Source organism: Etheostoma cragini, chromosome 4 (genome assembly GCF_013103735.1).
Source record: "Etheostoma cragini isolate CJK2018 chromosome 4, CSU_Ecrag_1.0, whole genome shotgun sequence".
Lineage (NCBI taxonomy): Eukaryota > Metazoa > Chordata > Actinopteri > Perciformes > Percidae > Etheostoma > Etheostoma cragini.
The window spans coordinates 25680247-25707787 of NC_048410.1; the positions used below are offsets into that span (position 1 = coordinate 25680247).

A 27541-nucleotide genomic window follows, 5' to 3' on the forward strand; every position below is an offset into this window, starting at 1 on the left:
TCGGAGGAGGGTCTGGCTAGTCCACACAGCATTCCTGTATGGGGAAAAAACGTTCTCTGGTTTATTGGCATTTCTTTAAACCAATCACAATCATCTTGGGCGGGGCTAAGCTCCGGAAGGAGCCACAGTGCCTCTTCTAAATAGGCTCAGGAAGGAACTCGTTTTGCTGAAACATGTGTACGTTCAAAAGTAGCTTTAGTAAAACTGACAACAGAAAACTGCAACTGGACAAATATTCTAGCTAGTTGTCTGGATTTACCCTGCAGAGACCTGAGGAGCAGGTAACCATAGTCCTCAAAAATGGTAACTGCTGTTTTTTTCCACATGGACCTCATGTTTCTATGTGTTTGTGTCTAAGTGACTGATGGGAACAACAATCTTTGACATTGGTTCAGTATTAAGAGAGATCTCCGCAAACAAGCTACAATGTAAGTTATTAGGACATTTGTCCAGCTTGTATTTACCTTCACAAAAGTGCTGTTGTTGCTGCTGACAGACTCAGATTAATATTCTAAGTGTCTGACAACATTATGGAAAGGATTTCTAAGGAGGTTGACCTTTCTGTTAAAGAGTAAGTATCCTTTTTAAATTTGCTAAGCCCACCAGACTCCATCTAAGGGACTGTTCTATGTTTATGGAATGGACCACCGGAGGAAAATAAGGGAAGGTCCTGTCTTTTTATTGTTTGTTGAGTGACCCAACATTTTTAAGTCTGGGGTGGGGGTTTTATCATGTAGCTTTTAGGGCGTTTTCACACAGTGGGAATGTGGGAATCTAACTGTGGTTTGCACCAACAGTGAACCAAACAAGCGTACCGAGACCTGCTTTGAAGAGGTGGTCTCGGTACGCTGTCAATAGAACTCTGGAGCGGTTCGTTTGTGGTGAGAATGGGATTTGTACTCGAACCGCACCAACTACACAAACTCCTCCAGTCTGAGCTAATAGGCTCGTTTGAGATGAACTGCGCCTCGCCTGGAAAGTAGACGAGAGCAGGCGGCAGCAGCGGGGGCGGGGACAAAAAGCTGCGGTAAAGTCAGACAGTTTCCAGCCGATTCCAGCCGCCTTTAGGCTGAACAGGAAGTGACAAAAACACTGTGGTCCAATTACGATTAGTTAAATATAATCAGACCTACATATCAGCTGGTACACAGTCTCTAGTTGTTTTAATTATGACAGAGTAGCTAACTGTCAAAGTGCTCTACATGCGATCTGTTGCTGATTTTAATTAACAACACACTGTAGATGATCCGTGATCTGAACAGATTTAGTCACTCTGATTTCTAAACATCTTTATCTGCCATATGACACTTGTTCTGTACAGAATAAGTCTTTAAATCAGACAAATAGCAATTAAAATCCCTCTAATTCAAAAACAATAAAAGGTTTACATTAAAAACGTCATCATGTTGTAAACCAATAAGGTGTTAAATCAGCTGAGAAGCCGGCGTTTCCCAGCATGCTTTGGGTCCGCCTGGCTCTTGCAGTCGGTGAAAAGCAACTGCGCCACCTGCGTCTCAGAACTGCGGCCGCCTTGCTCTCGTGAGATTTCCGTTGCCCACGTGTGTATGACGTCAGAGCAAATCGGGATCAAGTCGGACACAAATCTAACTACTGTTTCCTGTATTCGGGTAGCTTAGCAGTCTGAGCTAATGTCTCCTGTAGTCAGGTAGCGTAGCAGCCTGAGCTAATGTCTCCTGTGGTCAGGTAGCTTAGCAGTCTGAGCTAATGTCTCCTGTAGTTCGGTAGCTTAGCTGAGCTAATGCCTCCTGTAGTCAGGTAACTTAGCTGTCTGAGCTAATGTCTCCTGTAGTCAGTTAGCTTAGCAGTCCGAGCTAATGTCTCCTGTTGTCAGTTAGCTTAGCAGTCTGAGGTAATGTCTCCTGTTGTCAGGTAGCTTTGCAGTCTGCGCATATGTCTTCTGCAGTCAAGTAGCTTAGCAGTCTGAGTTAATGTCTCCTGTAGTCAGGTGTGTTTAGCAATCTGCAATGTAGCAGAGCAGCAAACTGTAGCAGCCTTTCTTTCATAGAAACGGACTGAGGTCAAGCTCGCCGTCCGTCACTTGTATCTCCATGGTCAAACCAGCTGCTGCTAAAACTGGAGGGAGAGCAGAGGGAAGTCTCGCTGACCAGAGCACATGCGTAAAGTCTATTGCAAAACAATGTCTTAGATTTTTTGGGTTGATTATGGAGATGCAAGAAATATGCTCTAGTCCAGAGCACACAACCTTGTTCCTGTGTTTACTTTCTTGCTCCCACCCCCATAAACATCCGACCAACAAGAGTAGTGGACATTTTTGCGTGATTTGTGATGGTGTGTACCAAAAGGAAGCGTGAAACCAAACCAAACCAACCAAGGGCAAATTGCTCAAGTTTACACACTCACCAACGGATTTGGACTAAAGCAAACAAACTACAGGTGTGAAAACACCCTTAGGCTGAATCCTATTCCTTCCCCTTACCCCTTCCCCTAGCTTTTGCGCGTTCACGCGAGACATAGTGCTGTCCCCTTACCTAGGGGTAGGGGATAGACCAAGGGGTGTATAGCCCTAGAAACCGAGTGTGGACGTGACCTTACTTGAAAACACACATTGATCAATGGCTGCTCATCAACCGGAGAGACACATAAATGTAAGTACTTTCGGCTTTAAATAATTGATTAAAAGGTTACGACAGTCTTGTTTTGTGGTCTATGCAGTCCTGTGTTTATATACTTGCAACCATGTTCTTAACTGAAACTTTGTTAAAATTGCTAGCTTGCAATGCTAACGCTAATCACTAACGCTACAGTTGATTTGCTCAACAGTCTCATAGATTTCTGCCTTGAATGGACTGTATACATTGCATAGATTGTATAGCTATATATATATATTAATATTAACGGCCTATGATACATCGCTACGTGCTTTACATATACCGCCCTGTATCACACAGGAGGACACAGGAGGACACAGCAGCTGATCCACTTTGGGGCTGAAAACGCAGACGTTTCCTAATTCATATGTTCATGTTGTACCCATCATTATTGCATTGGTAGCCTATTGTATTATTGTAATACTTTGTAATTAATTCATGTTCATTGTTTATACACTTGTATATTGTTGTTGGTTTTGATATGAGACACTGATGAAATGTGAGAGGGTTACAGAGGGTTACTGGCAACAGGCTCCTGACTGGTCTGGAATATCAGAACAGCTGTAGTTAATTTGTTTATTAGTGGTCTTGTTTGTATTTTTTAGTTTTAAACATTTGAAGCCTTTTTATGTGTGCAACTTGTTAGTTATGGTTCTAATAGTTGATAATGGTTCTGTAACATAATTTTATGTAACGTTTTTGCCTGTTATGTTCAATTTATCACCAATAAAGACAGATGTTTGTCAACAAAATGTTTTTGTGAACATCAATGACATTAAAAACGGTGATAACTGAAACAGATATACAACACACCATGTATACAGGGTGTATATGTATGTATACATGATACATGTGTATACACATTTGTATTGCAAACAGACCTAAGTACTACACAGATAAGAACATCTACCTCTGCACTACCAAAGTGAACCTAAAATAACTATAAAATATATAACACACACTGTCCAAACCCACACAATCAACAGACAGACGGCATCTTGGAAGTTAGTGATCAGTACTGTATGGTGATGTCACCAAGTGGTGTCCCATTTCATAGGGGTATGTTTTCACCCCTTACCCCTACCCCTTGGTTTCAAGGGCCAAGGAGTAGGGGTAAGACAGAGAAATGGGATTCAGCCTTAGTCTCGGCCCCCTCATCCTTAGCAGGTGGGTATGACCCATACACGGAGTTTGCAGGGGGGGGCAGGGGGAGCTGCCGGGGGTGCAGAACAGGCAATTGCACTGTTTAAAAATGAGTGGAATAATTACGTCTGGCATGACCATATATTTTATAAATATTTTAAATAACACAAACAAGTAATTGGTGGTAGGTAATACATCTGATTTTATATACTGCTTTAGTAAAAAAATTACCTGACTGACAACGGGAGTAGCAGGATGCAAAAAACTAAAATTACTGTTGCACTAGTCTGGACATGTTGCCGTGCCAACGTCCTAAATGCCATATATTTATATATAAATTTGATGTCAGCTTACTTGAATGTGCGTTTTGTGTAGATTTGGACTTTAATACGTTTTATCCTACTTTGTTTAAATGGCCAAGTAGAGAGGACTTGTCCCCTTGTTTGCAGCTGGCTGGTGAATTTGACGGTGCTGGATACACCGGACCCTTTTAGCGGATCTACTGATTGCTGTGACTACTTTTTTTTTCCGTGTCATTGGATTAAGGACAAATACGGATCTTTTCTGTTAACTTTTATCGTGTGATTGCACTTTTTTCTGTGTTTGGCAGAGATGGCATAAGTACTCACTTCCCGTACTCAAGTAGAAGTACAGATAATTCAGTTAAAAAAGACTCTGGTAAAAGTAGAAGTACTGATTTAACTTCTTTACTCAAGTAAAAGTAACAAAGTACAGGCTTGGAAATTTACTTTAAAGTAAATCTAGCCTTGCGAATGACAAAGCTACCTGGACCAGACAGATTTTACTAGAGAGCACGCTGAGGAACGACAGGGGACATGGAGAAAAGGCTCTTTATATGCCATTGCCTACAATATGCCTAAAATATACAGCTTATTTATTTTGAAAGAGACTCCAGGTTAATAAGATTCTGACTGAATAGCAAGATATGAATTCAAGTCGGATTTTGATTGAATCTAATTGAATGTGAATATACACAGACTTCATTACTCCAGTGAAATTATTTTAAAACTTAGGTGTGTGTGTGTGTGTGTGTGTGTGTGTGTGTGAGTGTGTGTGTGTGTGTGTGCGCGTTAAAACACAAACGGGGACAACTTCTCTCTGTTAATGCTTTATTACAATTAAGCATCAGTACATACATGGACGTGGGTAGCTTTGCTATGGCTGTTTGTGTGGTAATAAAGTATATAAATAACATTGTAAAGGCTACCATACACAATGCACAGGAATCATATATGCTAGTAAATAATAACGATAAACCCACAATTAATTACAGTACATTATCTTAATGAGCAACAACGTTCAACAATTGCCACTATATCGAATCAACAGCCAGGTGGAATGTAGTTAACAGGTCTAACTTAGCTAACAAGTGCAACCTACAACAGGCTTAAATAAACTGAAAAAAAACATCAGTTATATGACTTACAGTTCTCAAAGAAGCACACACAATCTCAACAGATTATTCTCCGGACAGCTAGTCCCTTTCTTTTCTCTCACTTTTTTGTCCATGTGGCGTGCGTACGCGCTTGCGGTATGAGGCGCGTGTCCGCTCATAATTACTCCTGATATCCGACCTTTTGTACAAAAGTGTTGGGGCTTTCTGCTGCCGTGATTGGATTTCATAAGGACGGACAGTAGATGTAATCCATCCTGGCGATGGTACCGGAGAGCAGAGGAGAATGCGGAGAGCCATAGGCTTCATACAGGACCCTTTTTTACGGAAGGTGGGTCAGAAGCTCATCCCTGTGTATCACCGGATGTCCAGCAACAGCACATGCATGCAGCATGGAAGCTCTCAGAATGCAAACGAATGCCTCAACTCTGTCATATGGGCCCGATGTCTTTGTGGGGAAAAGGCTGCTGCTGTTGAGGCTGCAGCCAGTATGGCTATTTCTACATGTAACGAGGTTGCCTCTGCCATGCTGGCTGTGATGGAGAAATTGTGGCTTCAGAGCACAGTCTTGACTGTCAATGCAATGGATTTGTACATTGTAAATGAACCTGGGGGAACTAGGCTGTGTAATGGTGTTCTGTCATTGTGAAGTTTGTGATGTAATGGATCCGTGGATGGATCTTACCTGGACCTAAAGGCACATTTTGTCTGTAATTCATGACTTTCAATAGAATTTAGTGGAATTTTGCAATAAAAATCTTTAAAGGCCGTTATCTCTAAATTAGTTTTTTTCACACACTTGGAGCAAAGAATCTCTGCTTCTATAGCACCTACTTGGATATTCTCTAGCATTACCTTTTTCTTACTTTAGATTTTTCCCAATTTCAAATGATGTCCAAAATACGAAAGTTTGTCATCTGTTTTTATCTAAAAAAAAGAAAGACACTTCAATTTTATTTCTGCAACATGGGATTGTCAAGCAGACAAACTGACCAATGCATATACAGTGAGGAAAATAAGTATTTGAACAACCTGCTATTTTGCAAGTTCTCCCACTTAGAAATAATGGTGGGGTCTGAAATTGTCATCGAAGGTGCATGTCCACTGTGAGAGACATAATCTAAAAAGAAAACAGAAATCACAATGAATGATTTTTTTAACTATGTATTTGTATGATACAGATGCAAATAAGTATTTGAACACCTGAGAAAATTATTGTTAATATTTGGTACAGTAGCGTTGTTTGCAATTACAGAGGTCAAACGTTTTCACACACACACACACACACACACAGATTAACACCATTGTTTTTTCCTCCCCGACAAGGACTGCAGCGAATGTCGTCCCAGGGTGGGAAGCTGGAGATAGCTGGCACCGTGGTGGGCCAGTGGGCAGGAACCCGACGCGGCCGAGGGAGAGGAGGCTTCCTTGCTCAGGTGGTGTCTGTGGGTGGACCAGATAGAGGGTACGTAAAGAATAAAAATTAGATACACTTTACCTATCTTCCCTGTTATTTATTTTATAAACCATGTGGACTTGTGTTTGTTCCTCTGCAGCCGTCCCAGAGGTGTGATTTCCACGCCCGTCACTAGGACGTTTGGTCAGGGTGGCAGGTACCACGCTCGAGCCTTCAAGAGTCAGCTAGCCTATCTGGTAAGTAAGAGAAAAAGCACTCTTCACATGGAAGACATGGGCCTTCACAATGCTCTTCTAATGATCTATAGAGACAGGTACAGCTCCTCCTTGTTCCTTCACTAAGCGTTCCATGGTTAAGGTGTTGCATGTTATAACAGCAGAACGATTAGCAGGTTTTCTCAGAGACCCCAAAATGAACCATACCATGCTAGTTGTGTCATGTTTGAATAAGTCCATTTTACACAAAAGTACCACCAATCACCTTTCCATAATGCATCGCTTTAAGGTATTGCTTTAAGGTGTGACGATATCTCGTCACTACATGTTCTCGCGAGATTATACGCGACGAGATTGTACAATGACAAATTCAAATACAAAACATTTTGTCTCAATTACTGACAGAAAACGCTTGGGTCTCTTCAGCATACATTTAAAACCTTCCAGTGCTCAGTTTTCATTTGGTGACTTTTGATCAAATAAAGTCTTATTTCTTCATTGAAGTTTTCTGTAAAATTGCAATAAAGTCTCGTGAGCTTCTCTGGAAGTTGTTAATTCACCATCTCACTCATTAGTAATATCCACAGCAAGGCTCATGGGGGTCTGGGTATTGGATAATCTCAGCATTCATAGCAGTCTCTGGCTCTGCTGCTCTGGGGGGTGCACAGTGGGTTCATGACCTCAACAAAAAATCATGTCAAGATTAAAATGTTTTTTGTTGTTGATTGAGTGGGTCTTGTCAAAGGACTCATGGACCAAGATGCTACAGGTGAAATGTACATTCCTAATAAACCGGGGAAAACCCAACATGTGGGAACCCTTTTTAGACCGGGGGGGTATCAATTGTGATGTTGCTGCAACATAGACTGTATGTGCTTTACAAAGATTACTTACAGCTGTTTGACTACACAACACACCCATTGGATGAGCGGCCACACATTGGGTTTGTTAATCTTTTTATTTTTTTTTAATTATTTTTATGCATTTGAAACATGCAGCGTATATGTTGAGATGCATTTCCTTTCCCTGCTCTCACCACGCATCTCTCACTCTCTCACACACACACACACACACACACACACACACACACACACACACACACACACACACACACAGCCGCTCCCCTCCGTGCACACAACGTCTGTCTCCATGAAAACGAGAGAGGACGGCTGGCGAAATTCACAAATTGACAAGAGGTTGGTATCTCATGAACACCTTTACACAATCCCTCTGAATACAACGTTGTCAGTGTGTTCATGTTGGAGACACGACCCTTAGCAAGCAAGCAATGGCGCCTGCTTTAGAAAGTGAACTAGTTGCAAGTTTGCGCAAAAATGCAGTTGGGTTGTCAAGGTCAAACACTATATGTAGCAGCTGTGACTTAAATAAACCGATTAAAAATAATGCTATACCATTTTTTACTCTTACGCTGGGTGTTTGCTGCTTCAGTCTAGATGAGCCCATGTTGAGGAGGAGGAGCAAAACAGGAGGGATCCATCTCCAACAGAGCTCAACAGTCCCACCAGTGTCATTAGTTATGTTATTCATTTGTTTACAATATTTTAAGACTTCAACCAGTGCTGCTCCAGCAGAAAGACAGGCTCAGGGAGAGGAAGAGAGAGATCCGAAATAAGAGCAGGAGAGGAGGACAGCCTCCAACAGCGTGTCCTCCTCAGTTTTTGATGTTTGTTTGATTGTAAGACCACCAGCAGTTTTTTTTCTCTGTGTTGAGCACCCTGAGTAGGGTGGCGCTATTGTTCATAATTTTGTTGAAATCACAATATAAACCAGTGTAATGTCTATATCGCAGTATTTGTGAAACCATTCAGAAAGAAGTATTATGGTGCTGCCAAGGCGTCACAGCTGGGAAATCGTGTCCTACAGACTACATAAAGAGAATCTTTGTTTGGTACAGATCCTCGCAGAAATCACGCCATAATAAGGCTTGTTCAAGATGGGCCAGGCCTCACCAATGCATGCTGGGTAGCTGTGTCCGACTTATTCCCAACTTGCTCCGATGTAGTGTACATGTGGGCAATAGTAAACCTATTATATATATAAACCACATAGGTTTTTTGTGTACAGAACACATGTTGTGTGGCTGATAGTGACGTTTAGAAGTCGGAGAGACTAAAACTGAGCAGATTACAGATCATCTCCAGTCTGGAGACTGTGTACCAGCTGATATTTGGGTCTGATAATATTTTATTCATTCAGAATTGAACCTAACAGGATGTGAGTGATTCTGTGACTTCCTGTTCAGCCTTTTTGCCACCACCCCCGGCTACTGTCGCCTTCTCTAGTCTACTTTACGGGCAAGGCATAGCTCATCTCCAAAGAGCATTATGTTTTAATTTGAACAATTTTCAATTTACAATAAGAACAATACTACAAAAATGATCATTCCGGGAGCCTGGGTAGCTCACATGGTAGAGCATGCACCCACAAATACAGGTTTACTCCTTGACGGAGCAGCCGCAGCTTCAACTCCACCCTGCGGCCCTTTGCTGCATGTTGTTCCCCCTCTTTCTCCCGCTTTCATTTCAGCTGTCCCATATAAAGAAATGCCTAAAATGCCCAAAAATTATCTTTAAAATAAAAAATGACAAAGAATTACTCCCTATAATATCAGAAATTATCGGAATATCAATCCAAATAATCACAATTAGATATGTCCTTCATATGGTGCAGCCCTACTCCTGAGTCTTTGCTGGGGCCTTTCAATGGTCGCAGTGGTGTTGGGACCAGGAGACCAGGAGATGACTTACAGACCCATCTGGATGTCGCATATGATTAAGTCACTGTTTGCCACTAGTTGAAAATATGTCTTATCTTTCCTTTGTACCAGAGTAAGCCTGCTCACAAGTCTGGACATGGTGCAGTTAAGGAGAGAAAGAAGCCCAATGCAGAGGAGAGGAAATCCAGTGCACCGCGCGACGGCTCCACCACGGAGAACAAGGAGCCCGAGCGGCTGAATGGAGCCGAGGAGGAACACAGGGCTCTCATCCAGCCTGAAAGTGCCTTTAGCAGTGACTCCAAGACGTACAATTTTAATTCTCACTTAAATGCACTACATGTAGACAGTGGCTGCCATAGATAGATGAACGTCTGGAGGCGCTGTCTTAGAAAAAAAGAGTGAGCCTATTTTTCTAAATTGGGTCAAGGATGAAAGATGGAACAGGGTTAAGATATCTGGAAACTTGAGTCTACAGTCAATGCACATTTCTCCTATGAGCTAGAGGAAAGAGATGAAATGTGAATTCCTCTCAGTAAACACCAGATGTTAGTTTAGGGGTGTTCACGCCCTCGCCACGATTTCTACATGTCTATAAGCACGAGACTTTTCTTTCATTAGAACATTAAAGCTCCAACAAGCTTTCATCTGGTAATATTTTAGTTCTTATGGTTGATGCATCACCGTTGGTTTTTTTTTTTTGTTTGTTAACTGCTAAATGAAAACCCAAAACATATATTGATGGGAAACTGTGCAACACAATGACGCCATAGTCACCACTTTGGGTACCAGATGGTATTGAAGCAACTCTGTCCATGCCATTTCATTAAGCTGTAAGGGACATGTTCTCTCTCGCCTTGGTTTCTGGAGTCAGATGAGCAGCTGTAGTATTACAGTTTAAACAAAAACCTTGTGCATGGTTCCCAGTTTCAGAGGTGTGTAGTTATTATGCATGTTTCTTCAATCTTTTACACGTCCTGTGGCCTTTAATGACAAACTGCTGATATCAGTGATGGCCCCCTAAAACGGGTTAACAGTTAGTAGAACATTTGTTCTGACCCAGATTCTTTTGGAGACCTCTGTTGAATTAGTATATCCACAAACTATTGTTCTCTGTTGCTGTTTTCTTCGTTAATCACATATCTAAAAGAAATCACATAAAAAGCTTGGATGGAAATCCCCTCTTTGTAGCTGAAAGCACCTTGCTCCACTTAGCGTTCATTCATTGCTTTAGCTGTCAGCCAGTCATGAATTGTAAGATTGTTTTCACACTCATACTATTACACTACAAGCATCTTTTAATATTTGACTCCATTCTCCTTTTCAGCTTTTCATATTTAAGTAATGATCAGTCCCTGCCTGAGCTGCATATATAGCTTACCTTTTTATGAGAGCTGATCATTTTCTTCCCAACTCGTGGATTGTAAAAGAATGAACTGCCATTGGCTTTGATTGAATATTAATGGATTGTGGCATGGTGTATTTGAAGGCTACTTGGCTACAATGCTTAATAAAACTATATTCTTTTAGTACCAGTTGTTGGTTGTTTATTTATCCATCATCATACTGTTACAGCATGAAGGAATTCACATTTGACCTCGTCCTTGCTCACCGACTTTCTGCATAATCAAATCCTGCATTTATTTTTAAAAGCAGTCGAGTGAGCAAATGCCAACAGGCCACATACGTAAGCATTTTGGAAATGGACCAAGTAAGACAGACGTAGTGCACGTATTTTGTGAGAAAAAACAGGTAAATGTCAAACAAATTGCAACAGAAAATCTGACATGCTTATCACTCATAAATGTCTACGCTATAATAAAAAGTCCTATGCTTGAGACATTGCAGCCGGTTTGTGGCCGCTGGTAACGCTTAATACTGGACTGAGAGTTTCAAAGGATGGGAAAGATTTTGGTTCACAGTCACTTAGAACCCAATGGAGGGAACAACAGGGTCCAAGCTGAAAATTACTTATGCCAATTAGCACCTATTAGACAAGGCTTCATTTGCATAATTACACAAAAGAAAACTTGTAATATAAAAATAGTATTGTGTAATCAACTGAGGAAGTTCCATGGAGATATCTTTTAAAATATTTCCCTATTCACCAGCAACGTCTCCCCTTAACCTGGGGTGCAATGGGAAACTGGCAATCCCGATTTCAGTATTTTTCAATGCTTTCCACTACTTGGATTTCTAAGGACTTTTTACAAGTTATAGAGGAGACTTTTGTGAGACTAGATCACTTGGAGAAAGTTCCTTTTACAATTTGTATGTGGCCATGGAGGATTCGTTTTGACCAATCAATAAGATAATTGAAAAAATCTGTCAAATTTTCTCTTCAGTATTGTAATTCCTCTGCATGTGAATGAGTGCAACGGTGTGTGTGCATGAATGTAAGATGTGACGGTCATTTTCCAGTCAGTATTCAGAGGCTGAGACCAACATCGTTTAATTAAAGCACCAACTATAGCCAACTTAACATAACAAAGTCTACATTATAACTTGTATTTGTTATTGAGCTATATAAAACGTCTAGAAACACCAGCCTCAACCTACGTGTAATGTTGATATGATCTATGACCTGAGACTCTGCTCCTATAACAAGACACCTATGTTTGACTCAATGTACATTGAGTCATATGTCTTAATCTAATAATATGAAATGCTTAATAATATATGTTATATATGATTTATTATACATTATAGAACTTTTTAGATTTTTTAAAATGTTAAATTATTAAATATTGAAATGTGTTAAAAAATGATTACAATTTAATATCACGGAAACGTAAATTTGTCACAGTAAAGGAATGTGCTCTGAGCTGACGACAGAAAACGATTTTTTTGAATTTTTTATAAAAACAATAATCAGCCTGACTGCTAATAAAGGCTTTCTATGTTGCCTGTAGCTGCATTGTGTATTAATCCGATCAGTCATTCATCTGATTTGAGCACCGCTTGTTTAAACCTGCCTGACGTAACGTTCACTCTATTTATTTATTAATTTATTTATTTCGCAACGACATCGAGGCTACATTTTATTCTGGCTGCTAATATGACCGCCTCGGTGCCGTGCAGTCACCAGGGGGCATGCACATAGTAGTAATACTAATAATAATAAGACGAAAAATGCATTTCAGGAAAACCTGCTACGACGAGCCTCCATCGTTTCAACAACACGCAGTGGTGTGATGGAGATGTGCGTTTAGGTCCATGTGTCCGGCGGGTCTGCCCCTGGTTTTTTTTCTGGGGAAGATCATATTGGATCATATTGTTTGCAGGACGTTGTTCCTCCTGCAGCCCCCCCAGTCTATCCCGACGTAGTTGTGAATTGAACATGGCGACTGTACCAGTATATTGCATCTGCAGATTACCTTACGACGTGACCCAGTTTATGATCGAGTGTGATGCCTGCAAGGACTGGTTCCACGGCAGGTAAGGCTGGATTGCTCACCGGGGTGTTTTTGTGGCGGTTTGCATTTGTTTAAAACAAACAAAAATGGCGAGGTCTCGGTGCGTTTGACAGCTTTGTGGCTCTCAGTCGCCCGTCTACATCTGAAGAGAGGCCGCTTGGAGAAGAAGAAGAAGGCGGAGTTAAGCATAGCCGATCGGGGTTGTGACATTTTTTCGCGAATAACACAAAACAGATTCCCCTTATAAAAAGTTTTGGTGGTTTATAGAGTAATTTCGGCGCGGGCGTCGTCTATTAATCGCACGTATGGTGGGTATTTAACGTCCCCGCAGAGCCCCAAGTAAACCGTCCCCGTAGCGAGCGGAGGGCAGCGGGGGAAGTCTCGGCACACTCGCTGCTCATTTGTCTCACATCTCCCCTCTTCATAGCCGCTTCGGGACGATATTTCACGAACATTGTTTGTAAATGTTGTTCTCAGAGCTTTCACCGGGTGCTTTTACAGAGCACGGTCGAAAATCACAACCCGAGTGTGAGTCTGAGCTCAGCCCCGCGCAGCCTTCCTGCCAGTCGGGCAGCAGCTATGGCTGACAATAGCCCGTAACGTTACTGGAAGCCCTGAATGTTTAGCGGGGGAACGAATATACTTATGAATATTTACTGAGAAGGTTTGTCAGTACTTTAAGCTAAAGCTAATGGCTATGTTGTTTTACTGCGATTAAACGGGGACGTATCGTCCCCTCCACTCATCACTTTCCCCGCCGTACTTAAGCTGTAATGATCCCTGTTATGACCATCACGTTAGATTCCCTCCTGTTTGTCTAGCTAGTGCTTGCTACACAAGTCTGTCCCTGCACTCGTCTTTGTTTTGCCATGTTTCCTGCTGTTCGGCTGCACTCTCCTTGTCTGTTTGCGATCATTTATTAATTGTGTTTCGCTTGGTGTATAACCCCTTCAGAGCAATGGACAGTATTTACGCGCCTGAACGTTAACCCTTTAATGCTTCCCGAGGCTGCTTCTGGGCTGTATGCACCTTTATCAAATTATGCGCTGGTGAATGAAATGCAGTGGATAAGCCATGACCTCCAGTCACGCATCAGCATTATGAAAAAAAAAACATCCTTAAATTTAGACCCTAAATGTCCCCATTATAGCTTGGTGCAGCGCACTATGTCATTCGTATACAGGAGGGAATCTATGTATTCACATCTAAAAGGTTACACAATTGTTTTATTTTTTCTTAACAAAAGAAAGGTGTGTTTTAATAGTTTCCCTGCAATCATTTAGGATCCTGCATGAACTAGATCTGTAATACGGCAAAATAAAAATAAATTCCAGTCAAATAAAATGTCAGTAGTATTCTGTTTAAGATGTAGTCACTAAAAGGGATGTTATGGTATTATTTGTCAAAAGCGCAATGGTGATAACACAGATGGTAACATGTTCAAAAGGATTGCAGTGAACCAATGATGGTACCTTGGGGGATCCCACAGTATGACGTAAAGCTGTTCATCTTCCTCTATAATACCACTAGAAGTTCATTTATATATATATATATATATGAATATTTGATTAGTATTTACTTCACTCCCCAGGTATATGCCTTACCAATGACAGTATTAGCTTGTAGTTGCTGTAGCAGCCTACATGCTATCTGCATCGTGCCTCCTACATTACCCCAGAAGGGACAATTACATCATGGCGCATTGTAATTCTGGCAAATTACTTTGTTTACATTCATTTTCATCCTTGAGCACACAGCCTTGCAATTAGTGAAGCGGCCCTGTTTAGAGGCTAACAGCTGTCGGACAGCTAAAATGTCATAAATATACTACCATTAGTGTTAGCCACCATGCTAACGGCATTGATAACTATGCCCAACGGTGCTGTCACTACTATTTTAGTAGTTTATTAGCAAACAGTTTCCTACAGATTGTCATTGTAAGGAGAATACATTAGAAGGACGATTCTGAAGCAAAATGAACCTAGGGGTCAATAACACATGGATGCCGAGTCAACCGTTCTCTGCGATATGTTTTCATGCTAATCAAATGTGAACAGTTTTAGCGCAAACCGCGAATTAGCTTGTAACGCTAGTAGTTGGGGCACTGGTAAGGTAACAATAAATCGCTATTTCTATACAACTAACAAGGCAGAAAATAACACCGCACTTTAACGGTAGTATAATGTCGGTCCCTACATGTAAACCCAAGCATTGAGAACTTTGTAAGCGTACAAACAGTTTATTAAAACAAAAGATTATGAAGACTTTGGTCTACTTGTAGGGACCCTCATGCTACTGTGTGAAGGGCAGTTAGAACAAGCCTATTCATGATGTGTGTCAGGGCCTTAAGATCTCACAATGCCTTGTGTTGCACACTCCCGCTAACTTTTTTGCTCATCAGACGTGCTGTGACAATAACATTATCTTTAATATTAGCCAACACATTTGGAAAAAAAACCTTTTGAATAGTTATTTCAGCACTCAGTTAGATAGATAGATAGATAGATAGATAGATAGATAGATAGATAGATAGATAGATAGATAGATAGATAGATAGATAGATAGATATTTATTGATCCCCAAAAAATGGGAAATTACAGTGTTACAGCAGCACACAAAATATACATACATACAATATACATGAAATAATAATAATTATAATAACAAAATATAATAATAAAATAAAGAATGTAAGAACATTACAAATGTTACAAATGTTTTTACTTTTTTTTACCATTGGATTTATATTCAGCTTCATGTAGTCATTTAGGCAGCCCTAGTATGATTTGTCAAGCTATGGAAAATATCAAGTGGGTAGTTTGTGTGGTGTGAAATTATGATTCTGCTAAGTTGTAAAAAGATATAATAACACATGTTCTCATGAACATGTAGTAGTAATGTTAATTCACTACCAGAATTATGTAACAATCAAATATTTTGGGGAAAATGCTTATTTGCTGGCCAAGAATCAGATCAGAAACCTGTATCTGTTTTTCTTTGTGTCCAGTACTTTACAAAGACACACCGCCTAGCTCATTCAAAAGTGACAGAGGACTCTTTGCTACAACTTGTAAGATTTACAGCTCAGTGTCATGTTCGTGTGGGCCTGTTGAAGTCGCAGCAGTGTTAAGCAGAGACCTAGTGAGATGCTGCTTGCAGTTGTTGTGCCCAGCTGTTGTTGATCAGGAAATAGTTCTAACTGTCCAGAAAACCACAATGTCTTATTTTTACTGTTCATTCTACACACTGGTTGAGCTCATGTTGAGTAAACAGTCCAACATGCACATACAATAAAGCTGCTTTTGCAGTTTTTGGACTTCTGAAGCTGCATTAGTCCATATGTTTTTACATTGTATAAATGTGTATAATGTAAAAGGGGTCAAACCCCCTTTATTGTCCAACTCTAACTTGAGCTCATTGTTTTATTCTGGGTTTAGTCTAACAGCTCTCATTGCAACGGTGCTAGCTGGGGAGGAAGTCAAACATCTGGCAGCTAAAGAGCCAAGGGAGAGTAAATACCATAGAGCCTGACCCATAAATTGTTGACTGGTACATTATTTGCTAGGATTAGCTCATAACCATAGACTGTCTATTCATGGTCAGCGCACGTGTGACGTCAGCCCTTGCTATGAGTCGTCAAGTTTGCCGTTACAGGGGCAGCCATCTTGCTTACTGATGTGGTGATTTTAGACAAGAGGGAGGAGTGAGGGAAGAGCCCTTACACTCTACGTCAAATTCCACACTTTCACTGTCAGTCACATCATAGCCACGCCCTAAAACACCCCCTGCTTTATTGCAGATTTTAAGATCAACAAGACCATAATTAAAAAAATTATCCTCATTCTGTGTTGCAGAAGATGTATAATAGCAATTGAGACCGTAATCTCATTATGAAAAGGTTGACTGAGGTGATAAACATAGACAGTTAAAGAAGATGGCTAGGCGTTTCTGCGCAGCTTCCAGCGGAGCTTGACAACATAGTTAAGATGCAGGCAACGTGTCTGAAAGTTGTAAGTCTTCTGGTAGCTGTGCCAAGAGAAATCTCAATCATTCCCAATCAGCAGAGACGGAGAGCATAGGTATATCTTAGGAGATAACATAGGCACAGGGTAATTACTGTTAACTAACATGCTAGATAAGGTTAGTAGTTAAACCTAAACAGCTGATGTAAGTCAAAACTGTCTGCGTGTTTCTCCTGGCAATACGTGATTTGTCAACTACTCGACAGCAAGTGGCGTGGTTATGACACAATCATTCCAATTTTGCAAAAAAAGGCTGCTACGGAGCCATAACGTGAGCTACAAGGTAATGGAAGCTTTAATACATTTTCATGTTTCTTTAGAAATAAACAACAGACAAGTAGAGTCTTGAAACGCTTCAGATGTAAAGTTATACACTGTCAAAGTGGCGCCAAAATGAATGGCAGTCACTGGAATGCTAACTGCAGATGATGGCTTCGTTGCATTAAAATGGCGCCTTGGGAGCTACACTTAGAGAGGAGAGGCTTACCACCTTGATAATAAATCAAGCAAGAAGTGGGTCACTTTCTCACAGACTTCTACAGAAACCAAACTCCTTTTGCAACCACACAACCCCTGCAGGAACTGAGATAGAATGCAGGGCTAAGGAGTCGCCCCCTGCTGGTTATTCACATAGAATGCAGGTTTAAGGAGTCTCCCCCTGCTGGAATTCCAAGAGTGTATGGCTGCGGCCTGGAGCATCCCATGTCATGCCGTCCCACCTGTTGCCATCACCGAGCTCCACTTTTCAAAATAAATGTCTGTCTATAAAATAAATGCAGATTATAGGCAAACTAAAAAAGTGCTTCGGCCATCCCCACCTGGTGCCATTCCCGAGCTTCTACTTTTCAAAATAAAATACTTAAAAAATATCTCTCTTACTTTTACTTTTCAAAGTAAAAGCTTGTGTCAACTTTCATGCTAATGAATAAAATACTTGAAATATGTGGTGTTTTTAGTAACTAAACAGTAGGGGCAATCATACAAATGAAGAAAATACTTTTTAAAAAGTCTACAAGATAATTGCAGATTATCATACCAACGTCTATAAATTAAATGCAGATTATAGGCAAACTAAAAAATGTGTTCTTCGTTTTTTCAACGTTTTTGAAATGATTGCAACAAGCGTGGTCACAAACTTACCTGTGACTTTAAGATACCAGATTTCTCTGACAGAATCCTGGGACATTTTCATCTCAGAAGCGTAAATAACTCCAAAACACATCATGGTTTTATTTTTGTAAAACTTAAAATGGGGACACTCGACCTAGAGCTTTTCTCATTAGGGGCTGAGCCCCCCTAAATGTATGATCCTAGAATCACCCCTGCTGCTACTTCATACTTGTAGCTAGTCCACTACACCTCAGAGGGGAATGTTGTAATGTTTACTGAACTACATTTATCTAACAGCTTTTGCTTTATTACTTGATGCTTGTTTCTGCAACAGCTCATTAGATACAATAAAAACTGTTGAGGAAATAGTTTCCTTTGACAATAATGCAGTATGAAATGAGATCGCTGCAGTCGGCAGCAGAGAAACAAGCTACAATGTAAGTTAATAGGATAATTGTCCATCTTGTATGTACGTTCATAAAAGCGCTAATTTTGCTACTGACAGACTCAGATTAATATTAGCGGAACCCAATACATTATGGAACCCACCCTATGTAAATAATCAGTAATTTTGGCATCCTAAAATACGGCATTCTAAAACATCTCTGAGCTCTGAGCAGCGCTGGCTCCTGCTGTCTTGATCAACTATCGGCTACGTTTGGTCAATATTTTCTTTCTTCCAATTCCAATTTCGGGTCTGTCAGTCACAGTGAAAACCGGGTACAGATCCAGCCGGGGACAGGTCACCAAAACCAGCGACTGTCCCCCTATTTCTTACCGTTGGACACGCCTCAGCATGAGACGAGACGGCATGAGACGGGACGGCATGACATGGGACGGCATGACATGGGACGCTCTAGGCCGTAGGCAAACCCACCCTTAGGAATTCAGATAGAATGCATGTTTAAGGAGTCTCCCCTGCTGGAGATCAGGTAGAATGCAGGTTTAAGGAGTCTCCTTCTGCTGGAGATCAGGTAGCATGCAGGTTTAAGGAGTTTCCTCCTGCTGGAGATAAGGTAGAATGCAGGTTTAAGGAGTCTCCCCCTGCTGGAGATCAGGTAGAATGCAGGTTTAAGGCACTCCTGCATTTGTGAGAAGCCCCTTACTGCAGACCTCAATGTGGGCGGGGTTAAACGTTGAGGGTGCGGGTTTAAACGTTTAACTCTCCAGCCCATTCTCCAGCATTTGACCCTGTCATTTCATCGTAATATCAGAGTGAGTTCAGCGGTATGCACCCACGCTTTGGACAGCCCTTTTCAAACAATAAATAGTGGGAGTAAGTGTGACTTTTATAGTTGTTTAGTTTTCAAAAACAATTTTAAAAAGCTGGTTATGTCTATTTTAATGTTTCTGCACAAGTTGAGCAGGCTGAGGTTTGGATTGGATGGCTAGCTCCCTTCTTTAAAGGTCTATGCTAGCTCCAAGTAATCTGAAAGTGTGGAAATTATTTCCATTGAAGGACAATGTTACAGTTGTTGTATGCATGGACGGTCTGAGTCATCTGCAACCAGGAGATGAAGGAGAGCTCGAATCCACAACATCTTCGTCTCTGTCACCCCAGGCACAGCGCGAATAGCGCAACCAGTGCAGGTGCTAGTGCCACTGACTCGCGTGTGGATGATAGCCTGTAGATCTGTCTTCAGTGTAGATCTTTCTTCAGTGAATGAGCCCGCAACTCAACCAGTGGTCTTCTGTTTTAGCGAGTTTTATTGTGTAGGACCACCAGAGGAACAGTATGGTGTGTGAAGGCGTAATGTCGTTATATTAGATATATGGATGAAAATAATCGATTCATAACGCTACAGAGCTGCAGGCGCGTTTCTATATCAGCTGATCCTTTCTATACCTCTGTTCCTTGTTTGTTTGTTTTGCTTTTTTGCTGCTGTAACAAGGAGAATTCCCCCGCTGTGGGATGAATATAGTATCTAATCTAACCCTTGTTATTAACTACTTGTTATTATGGTTGTATATATATATAATTATATATATATTTATAGTATATATATGTATATATATACACATGTTATATAGATTATGTAATATATATGATATATATTACAGTCTCATGATCCTTTGATTTTTATAACATTAAGAAAGTATCAGGTTACAATTGATTATGATAAATACATATTCAAATATTCTACTTTTTTAATCATTTAATGCATTTAAAGCATTATTGAGGTAATTTAAGGTTTTGTGAAATGTGTCAATATTGTATTTCATAATTAGTTACAAAATCAAAGATTGAGATCATTATGTTTAAATCGCTGCATTTTGCCACATCCTTTAAGGCAGGGGTCCCCAAAATACGGCCCGCGTGCCGCACGCGTCCCACCTCCACATTTGACCCGGCCCCCTGGACAATACCAGAGACGGAAAAAAAATGCTAATACGACCTCACTTTGCCCCAGCCCGTTTTTACCCTTATGGTCACCCATGCCCAAGCCATAGAAAGTGAACGTGACCCCCCCCCAGAACGGAATAATGGCAAAAAGGTTGGGTAAGAGAAAAATTTATTCAGAATGCAAGGTATTTAACCCCCAGTGGACACACAATTATTTTTTTGTTCAACTCAAAGAAAAGGCTGTTTGTCTCCTCTGTCAAGAGACGGTGGCGGTATTCAAAGAATACACCCTGCGCCGACATTATGAATCCCGTCACAAAGACAAGTATGCTAGCTTGCAAGGCCAAATGCAAGCAGAAAAAATCTCAAAGCTAAAAACTGGACTGTTAGCTCAGCAGACTAGAGTGCGGATCGGGCCGGATTTTTCTGTCCGACCCCGGCCAGCGTCCGACAGAGCAGTAACCGAACCCGACCCGAGCCCGACAGGCATTAAGATATTTATGTCCGAGCCTGACCCTAGCCCGACACAGTTAAAATTGCATTTGTTTCTCATACTAATGACACATGTACGTTTGTTTATGTGGAAAGCCCGCTTTTATTAAGCAATTGTAGGAAGGCATTCGGAAATGTCAACAGATGAGCGCATCAATACCCACGGGGCAACAAGCGCAATTAACACAGGCGCGCACAAGAGGCCCAATGATAGCCAATTGAAATTCAATTAACATAGCCCTATCAAAAATGGGCAAAGCTAACAGAACAAAATCCAAAAAATAACACAACAGGTTCTGAATCTTTAAATTAATTCAAATCAACACGAATATCCCCAGCGATAACATTAATGTATCACAAATGGAGCTTATTAACATGAAAATCACTCTTACCATATTCCTCGAAAACTGTATAGACTAAACTGCAACATGGGATCTATTTACATAATCCATTCATCAAAGTTTAGGCTAATCCATAAAAAGGATTGCATCAACGGTGAATGGCTTCAAGGCTGTCCTCCTCTGCTCGATGGCCCTGCCAGCAGCGCTGAAGTTGCGCTCACTGCTACTGCTGCTGGCTGGAATGGCAAGGATGCCGCGGGCAAGGACAGAAATACCGTGCTAAACCTCGTGTCTGCCATTTGGATGACTGTTTTTGACAGCAAACCTGCCATGCCCGTCTTTTTGACATACTTGACCAGTGACTTCGTAGCTTGCAGAGTCTCGGCAACAATCGGGGCATCTTGGGTCAGTTGTGTGGGGTCCAGCGTGTCGCATCACCGTATTATAAAGGTGATCCTGGCAGTCTAATCTTCGATATGGTCTGAGGGCACTGATGATGTTTGAGCCTTGGTCTGTCACCCACACCACTTTATTCAGCAGACTCATATCCAGGCCATACTCTGTTAGAAGTCTGATGATTTCTCTCCTAATTTTCTCCCCTGTCTTAGACTCTTCCAGTGGGAATGCGGCTGTTGTCAATACAGTGCTTATCATTTTAAATGTTCGTGTCACAAAATGGCAAGTGATGGTCATGTAACTTAATTTGTGATAATCCTCCGTCCAGATATCCGTTGTCATTCCGATGTAATTCACCTCAGTCAGAATGCCATTTATCTGGTCAACCAGCTTTTTGCGTTTCTATGTTGCCAGCTCACGGCACCGTTTTGACACAGTGGTGGGGTCAGGCAGTACGTCCTGCGCTGCCACTGCCAGATGCTGGGCCAACTTAATGAAACCCCTTCCTTCGACGGAACAAATGGCCTTATGTCTTTACAGCAGTACTCAACGCATTTTTCAGTCAGTTTTTGTTTGGCTTGCTGAGGGATTTTTCTTGAGGGTCCCGTCGGGCTCGGGTCGGGTATCAATCCTCTACAGCAGACTACATTTGTACAGCAAACTCAGCTGAACCAAGCATCAGTTCGGGCCAGCTTCCGTGTTGCTCAGCTGATAGCAAGCTGCGGTAAACCTTTCACTGAAGGAGATTTTGTCAAGAAATGTTTGAATGTTGTCGTGGAGGAGGTCTGTCCCGAGAAGAAAGATGTCTTTAATGCTGTGAGTCTGTCGGCAAGTACAATTACCAGACGCGTTGAAGAAATTGGGGGTAATGTGTATGCCCAGCTGCAGCAGAAGACTAAAGATTTTGACTTTTTTTCATTTGCACTGGATGATAGCACGGACGTGCAGGACATCGCGGAGCTTCTTATTTTTATGCGTGGAGTTACCGCAAACTTTGAGATGTGCGAGGAGCTGGCAGCCCTACAAAGCCTGAAAGGCACTGCAACTGGGGAGGATATTTTCGTCAAAGTATGTCAAACCATGCAACAGTTGGATCTGGACTGGGCAAAGTTTGCCAGCATCACAACTGACGGGGCTCCTAGTATGGTGGGCGCGTCTCAGGGTTTAATAGGACGCATGAACCGGGAGATGGAAGAATGGGGTCTCACCGCTCCGCTACAAGTACACTGCCTAATTCACCAGCAAGCGCTGTGCTGCAAAGTGTTGAAGTGGGATTCTGTCATGAAGGTTGTGGTATCGTGCATAAACTTCATCAGAGCAAATGGACTTAAACGCAGCCAGTTCCAACAATTCCTGTCTGAACTGGAGTCTGCGTACGGAGATGTGCTGTATTACACAGAGATCCCATGGTTGAGCTGCGGCAAAGTTTTAAGGCGTTTTTACGAGCTGCTACCTGAAATTAACGCATTTCTTCAGTTAAAAGGCATAACGGTCCTAGACCTGATCGACCCAGCATGGAAATGGCACCTAGCATTTTTAACAGACGTGACAGAAATGCTGAACTGCCTTAACTTGCAGCTACAAGGGAATTGGAAACTCATTTGCGACATGTATTCCCGCATGAAAACATTTGAGGTGAAACTAGCGCTGGTTTTGGAACAAGTGAAAAAGCACAACTTCACCCATCTCCCTGCTACCCAAAGCTTTTCTGCAGAGAAGCCAGTTTTCGCGTTCCCAGGTGAAAAGTGTGTGGAAGCACTGGAAATGCTGAAGGCGTAGTTTGGTCTACGATTCCGTTAACTACATGTTCATGCAAAAGAAATAAGTCTTTTTCAGAACCCTTTTGTGGCCGACATCGATGAAGCCTAGCCTTCTTATCAGATTGAGCTGGCCGAGTTACAGAACTGTGATGTTCTGAAAGACGCATTCAAGCCCAACAGTCTTATTGACTTCTATGCCGCCCTCCCAAATGACACCCTAACATGAAAAAACACGCAATGAAGATGTCCACACTTTTGGGCAGCACGCATATCTGCAAGCAAAACTTTTCACGCATGAAACTCCTGAAAACTCCAACGAGATCTAGATTGACAGATAACCATTTGCATCAGTGTTTGAGACTAGAATGGAACCGGACATTCAACTTCTCGCCAGCCAGATACAGGCCCACAATTCCGACTGATGAACATACAGTACATAAGTAAGCTCACTGTGGGGCCGCTGTGGCTCAGTGGTAGAGCGGTTGCCTGCCAATCGGAAGGTCGGTGGTTCAATCCCTGGCCCTGCAGTCCTACGTCGAAGTGTCCTTGGGCAAGAGACTGAACCCCGAGTTGCCCCCGGTGCTGCGCATCGGAGTGTAGATGTGTGTGAGCGTGTATCTGATGAGCAGCAGGTTGCACCTTGTACGGCAGCCTCGGCCACAGTGTATGAATGTGTGTGAATGGTGAATGTAACCTGTATGATGTAGAAGCGCTTTGAGGGGTCGTTAAGACTAGATAAGCGCTATATAAACACAGCACATTTACTTTTCTGACTTAAATTAGTCATTCTGAGTATGAACAAATATAATCATAATAAAATCTATTGGGATAAAATCCATCTCCACAACCATACTGGTATTGAAATGTATTGTGCTGTGTAGGTGCTGTATCACTTAGTTCGGTTTCTTAGCCTGCTTGTGGTTTTCAGAGGGAAGTTGATGAGAGAGAGCCTACAGTGGTGTCTACTGCGCTAGCCTATGTAACATAAAAAACTGGATTATAAGGAGAGAACATAAGAACTTTGAGAGACATTTGAGATTCTGCTCTGACAAGTGAAGTTGAACTTTTACCTAGGATTGTGCACAGTACAGCATAACTTTCTTTCTGTGAAGAACCAAGAGAGGGTAATTTGATTTTTATTGATTTAATAAAAAGTGTTATTAACCTATATATTTTCTGCGTTATTTTATTCTGGGAGGGAGGGTTATTTGATCTTAGAAAGGGTTATTTGATCTTAGAAAGGGTTATTAATATTTGGAGGTGCGCTGGAGTGTCAGCATGTTTTCTGAAAAACAATAAATGATTACATTTAGGGACCCCTGCGATTGTCACACTTTTTCTGTTAGAAACTGACCCTGGCCCCCTATCAGAGAAGGGAAAAGTTATGTGGCCCTCACTGGAAAAAGTTTGGGGACCCCTGCTTTAAGGTTTCTTGTCCCTCTTTGGACACCGTATTAAATGAGTTGGGCAGTGGGCGGTTGGAGACCACATTTAGGTCTGCGGGTCTGCAGTCAGGGGTACTTGGCATTTGCAGCACTTCGCCGAATCGGATGCTCTGTCTATTAATATTAGCAGTCTATGCTCATAACAGATATGTTGGTATGGGCTCATAAGTTGGCTAGTTACAAAACAATGTCAATTCAGAAATGTAATGTTTTGTGCTAATTTAGAAAGGTTGTCACTGTAACTGTAAAATGTTAGCGGGTTTGTTCCGGAACTCCCAACCGTCTGTTGCAAGCGATGATTATGCAGTGATTAGTGACGATTCTCTCCGACCAATCAGCAATCTGCAGGTCTTCACGTCACCTTTTGGTATCGCCTCAGCTCTCTTGGAACTTTGACAGAGGTGGTACTAAAAAAAGTACCCGTTAGCAGGTACCAGTGACTTTTTTATCATCATGGAAAACCAAAGAAGGCAAGTAGAGTCAAGGCAAATTGAGGAGGAACCATGTAAAGGGAATGCCATAACAGCATCACTCGGGAAGGACTCAGCCGTTATTTTGGGCTTGTTTGGTGACGTAGAAAGGATTGGCTACAGAACTTGAATTGCCGTTGATCTAGCTCACAGCTTGATTCTTTATTTGGAGGCTAACGTTAGCTTCAGATCACATTTCAGTAGCAATGGGAAAGGTGCCAATTCACCTCCTGGACACTGCCAAAGTGCCCTTGAGCAAGGCACCAAACCCCCAACTGCTCGGGGAGCCGGTCCAGCAGTTGTAGATTTGTGCCCAATCGCGCGCCTGGTTGTTCATACCAGCTGTGAATTTATCTGCACCAGTCACAAGATGATCCTTCTCCTCTCTTCTCTACAGATCTGCCTTCTTTCTTCTGGATTTTCGGTCTTTAACACTACTCTTTACCGTCACTCTCCATACCATACGTATCTTACAGCGTCGTGGTTGAGCTGCTGCTCTGCCCGATGTATGTCCCATAAAGATGCTTAAGGGGCCTTTTTGCGTCGGAATCTGAGAGCCACTCACCAAGCATCAGTATTTGTTGACTTGGGAATGAGGACAGGTTAGTACACAAACAGATGGTAGATGAACGCCCAGCCTCCCGGGCTATCCAGCATGTTGTTTGCGCACTGTAGCAGCTTTCTGAGCAGGCTAAGCCAGGTTTCCTGCGCCTCCTGATTGAACCGCACTAATAGTTAGATAAAGTTAGGTAAGTTAGGTTAGTAAGTTCATAACATTTTGCATTGCACACTTTTAAAGTGCTCATATTATGCTTTTTGGCTTTTTGCTAGTAGTCCTTACCTAGGTACTGTCAGGGCATGCCCTCATACTATGCTTCTGACTGGCTTAGTCCTTACCTAACTACTGTCAGTGCACGCCCTCATACTCTGCTTCTGACTGGCTAGTAGTCCTTACCTAGCTCCTGTCAGGGCACGCCCTCATACTCTGCTTCTGACTGGTTATTAGTCCTTACCTAGCTACTGTCAGGGCATGCCCCCATCCTCTGCTTCTGATTGGCTAGTAGTCCTAATTTAGGTACTGCTGTGCATGCAAACACACCGAAGGATGTCTAGCTTTGTAAATGCCTGTAAAAAGACACATAACCATCTGAAAAGTATTGCGAGGAAGCATTTTGGATCAACAAATGGTAAATTTAGGTATCTTTTTTTGCTCGTTTGCTTCAATTACTGCGGATGTAGAGCATGCTTAAGAATGCATTGGCTATGTGAGATTTAAATTAATTAAACCCTTGTGTTGTCATGTGTAAAACGTGTTATTTTTGGACTTTTTGGTTGAAAGAAACCCAAATTTCTGACACAAAAAACGGGTCATTTGTGACCCGAGGACAACAAAAGGGTTAAATAAAAACTGAGTTAGTTCCAGTTTGTGTAAACGTTTTGAAATGAACTGTACACATTATAGTATGTCAAACCCTCAACATGTATATCTTTACAAACAGTGATATAACAGTAATAACCATACATTTACATGTACTGTATAATGGAAGAAAGGTGAGCGGTTGAAGTCTTTCAGAACTGTGGACGGTGCTCATAAAGTATAGAATAAGTCCTAATCTTATGAAATCAATTGGGAAACTAACACATGTAGAGAAGTTAAATTAGAGGTGGTCTATGGAAGTTAGTCTGTTTCATAGAATTTTGAAATTATAAAGCCATTGAATTTTTAGCACTGAACTTATGTATCTGAATTTTTTTGCCTCTGAATTTTACTTTTCAAATTTTCTTATTTATACAACTTTTAGTTTTCTTAGTTCAACTAAGCAATCCATTCTAGATCGGGGAGTGTGCCAAACTTTTTACAATTTCCGTCTGTTTTTCCATCACCAAATTCCCGTCGGAGACTTTTTTATGTGAGAAATCAATTGTGTAGAGTTTGAATACGGGCAGTTTAATGAAAATACTTGGTGAATTGCTAGTTTGCTTTGATGTTGTGGGACTTGAGATGCCTGCCGGGGTTGCTAGCTACCCGGCCGGCTTGTTATGGGCCTGGAGGGGTTTGGCTCTGCTATGACCCACAGTCTCCTGGGTTAAGGTCCTCTGTTGTGTAACACATCCATTTTCCCCACCTGCCTTCTTACACGTGGATTTTTGGTCTTTAATACTGATCTTTATGTTGTTCTCCATACCATACG

The 27541-nt window shown here is 41.6% G+C and overlaps 2 protein-coding genes and 1 long non-coding RNA gene across 4 annotated transcripts in view; 2 read left to right on the forward strand and 1 right to left on the reverse strand.

The window, feature by feature from the left end:
• Nucleotides 1-11086, forward strand: part of LOC117943175 (constitutive coactivator of PPAR-gamma-like protein 1 homolog) — a 28222-nt gene extending 17136 nt beyond the window's left edge. The window contains exons 15-17 of the mRNA XM_034869155.1: nucleotides 6514-6652; nucleotides 6744-6840; nucleotides 9668-11086. Of these exons, the coding sequence (XP_034725046.1) occupies nucleotides 6514-6652; nucleotides 6744-6840; nucleotides 9668-9919 (488 nt within the window). The 3' untranslated portion in view covers nucleotides 9920-11086. The remainder of the gene's footprint in view (nucleotides 1-6513; nucleotides 6653-6743; nucleotides 6841-9667) is intronic.
• LOC117943207 lies at nucleotides 7864-26854 on the reverse strand. Its single transcript, XR_004656320.1, has 3 exons — nucleotides 26843-26854; nucleotides 18690-18695; nucleotides 7864-8047 (listed from the first exon to the last, which is right to left on the reverse strand). It is a non-coding gene; the product is annotated as an uncharacterized LOC117943207 (long non-coding RNA).
• Nucleotides 12553-27541, forward strand: part of phf2 (PHD finger protein 2) — a 40016-nt gene continuing 25027 nt past the window's right edge. Inside the window, exon 1 of one of the 2 annotated variants that reach the window (XM_034869154.1) lies at nucleotides 12553-12991. In XM_034869154.1, coding sequence (XP_034725045.1) covers nucleotides 12894-12991 — 98 coding nt within the window. In that variant the 5' untranslated portion in view covers nucleotides 12553-12893. The remainder of the gene's footprint in view (nucleotides 12992-27541) is intronic. The other variant, XM_034869153.1, reaches the window with a different exon arrangement.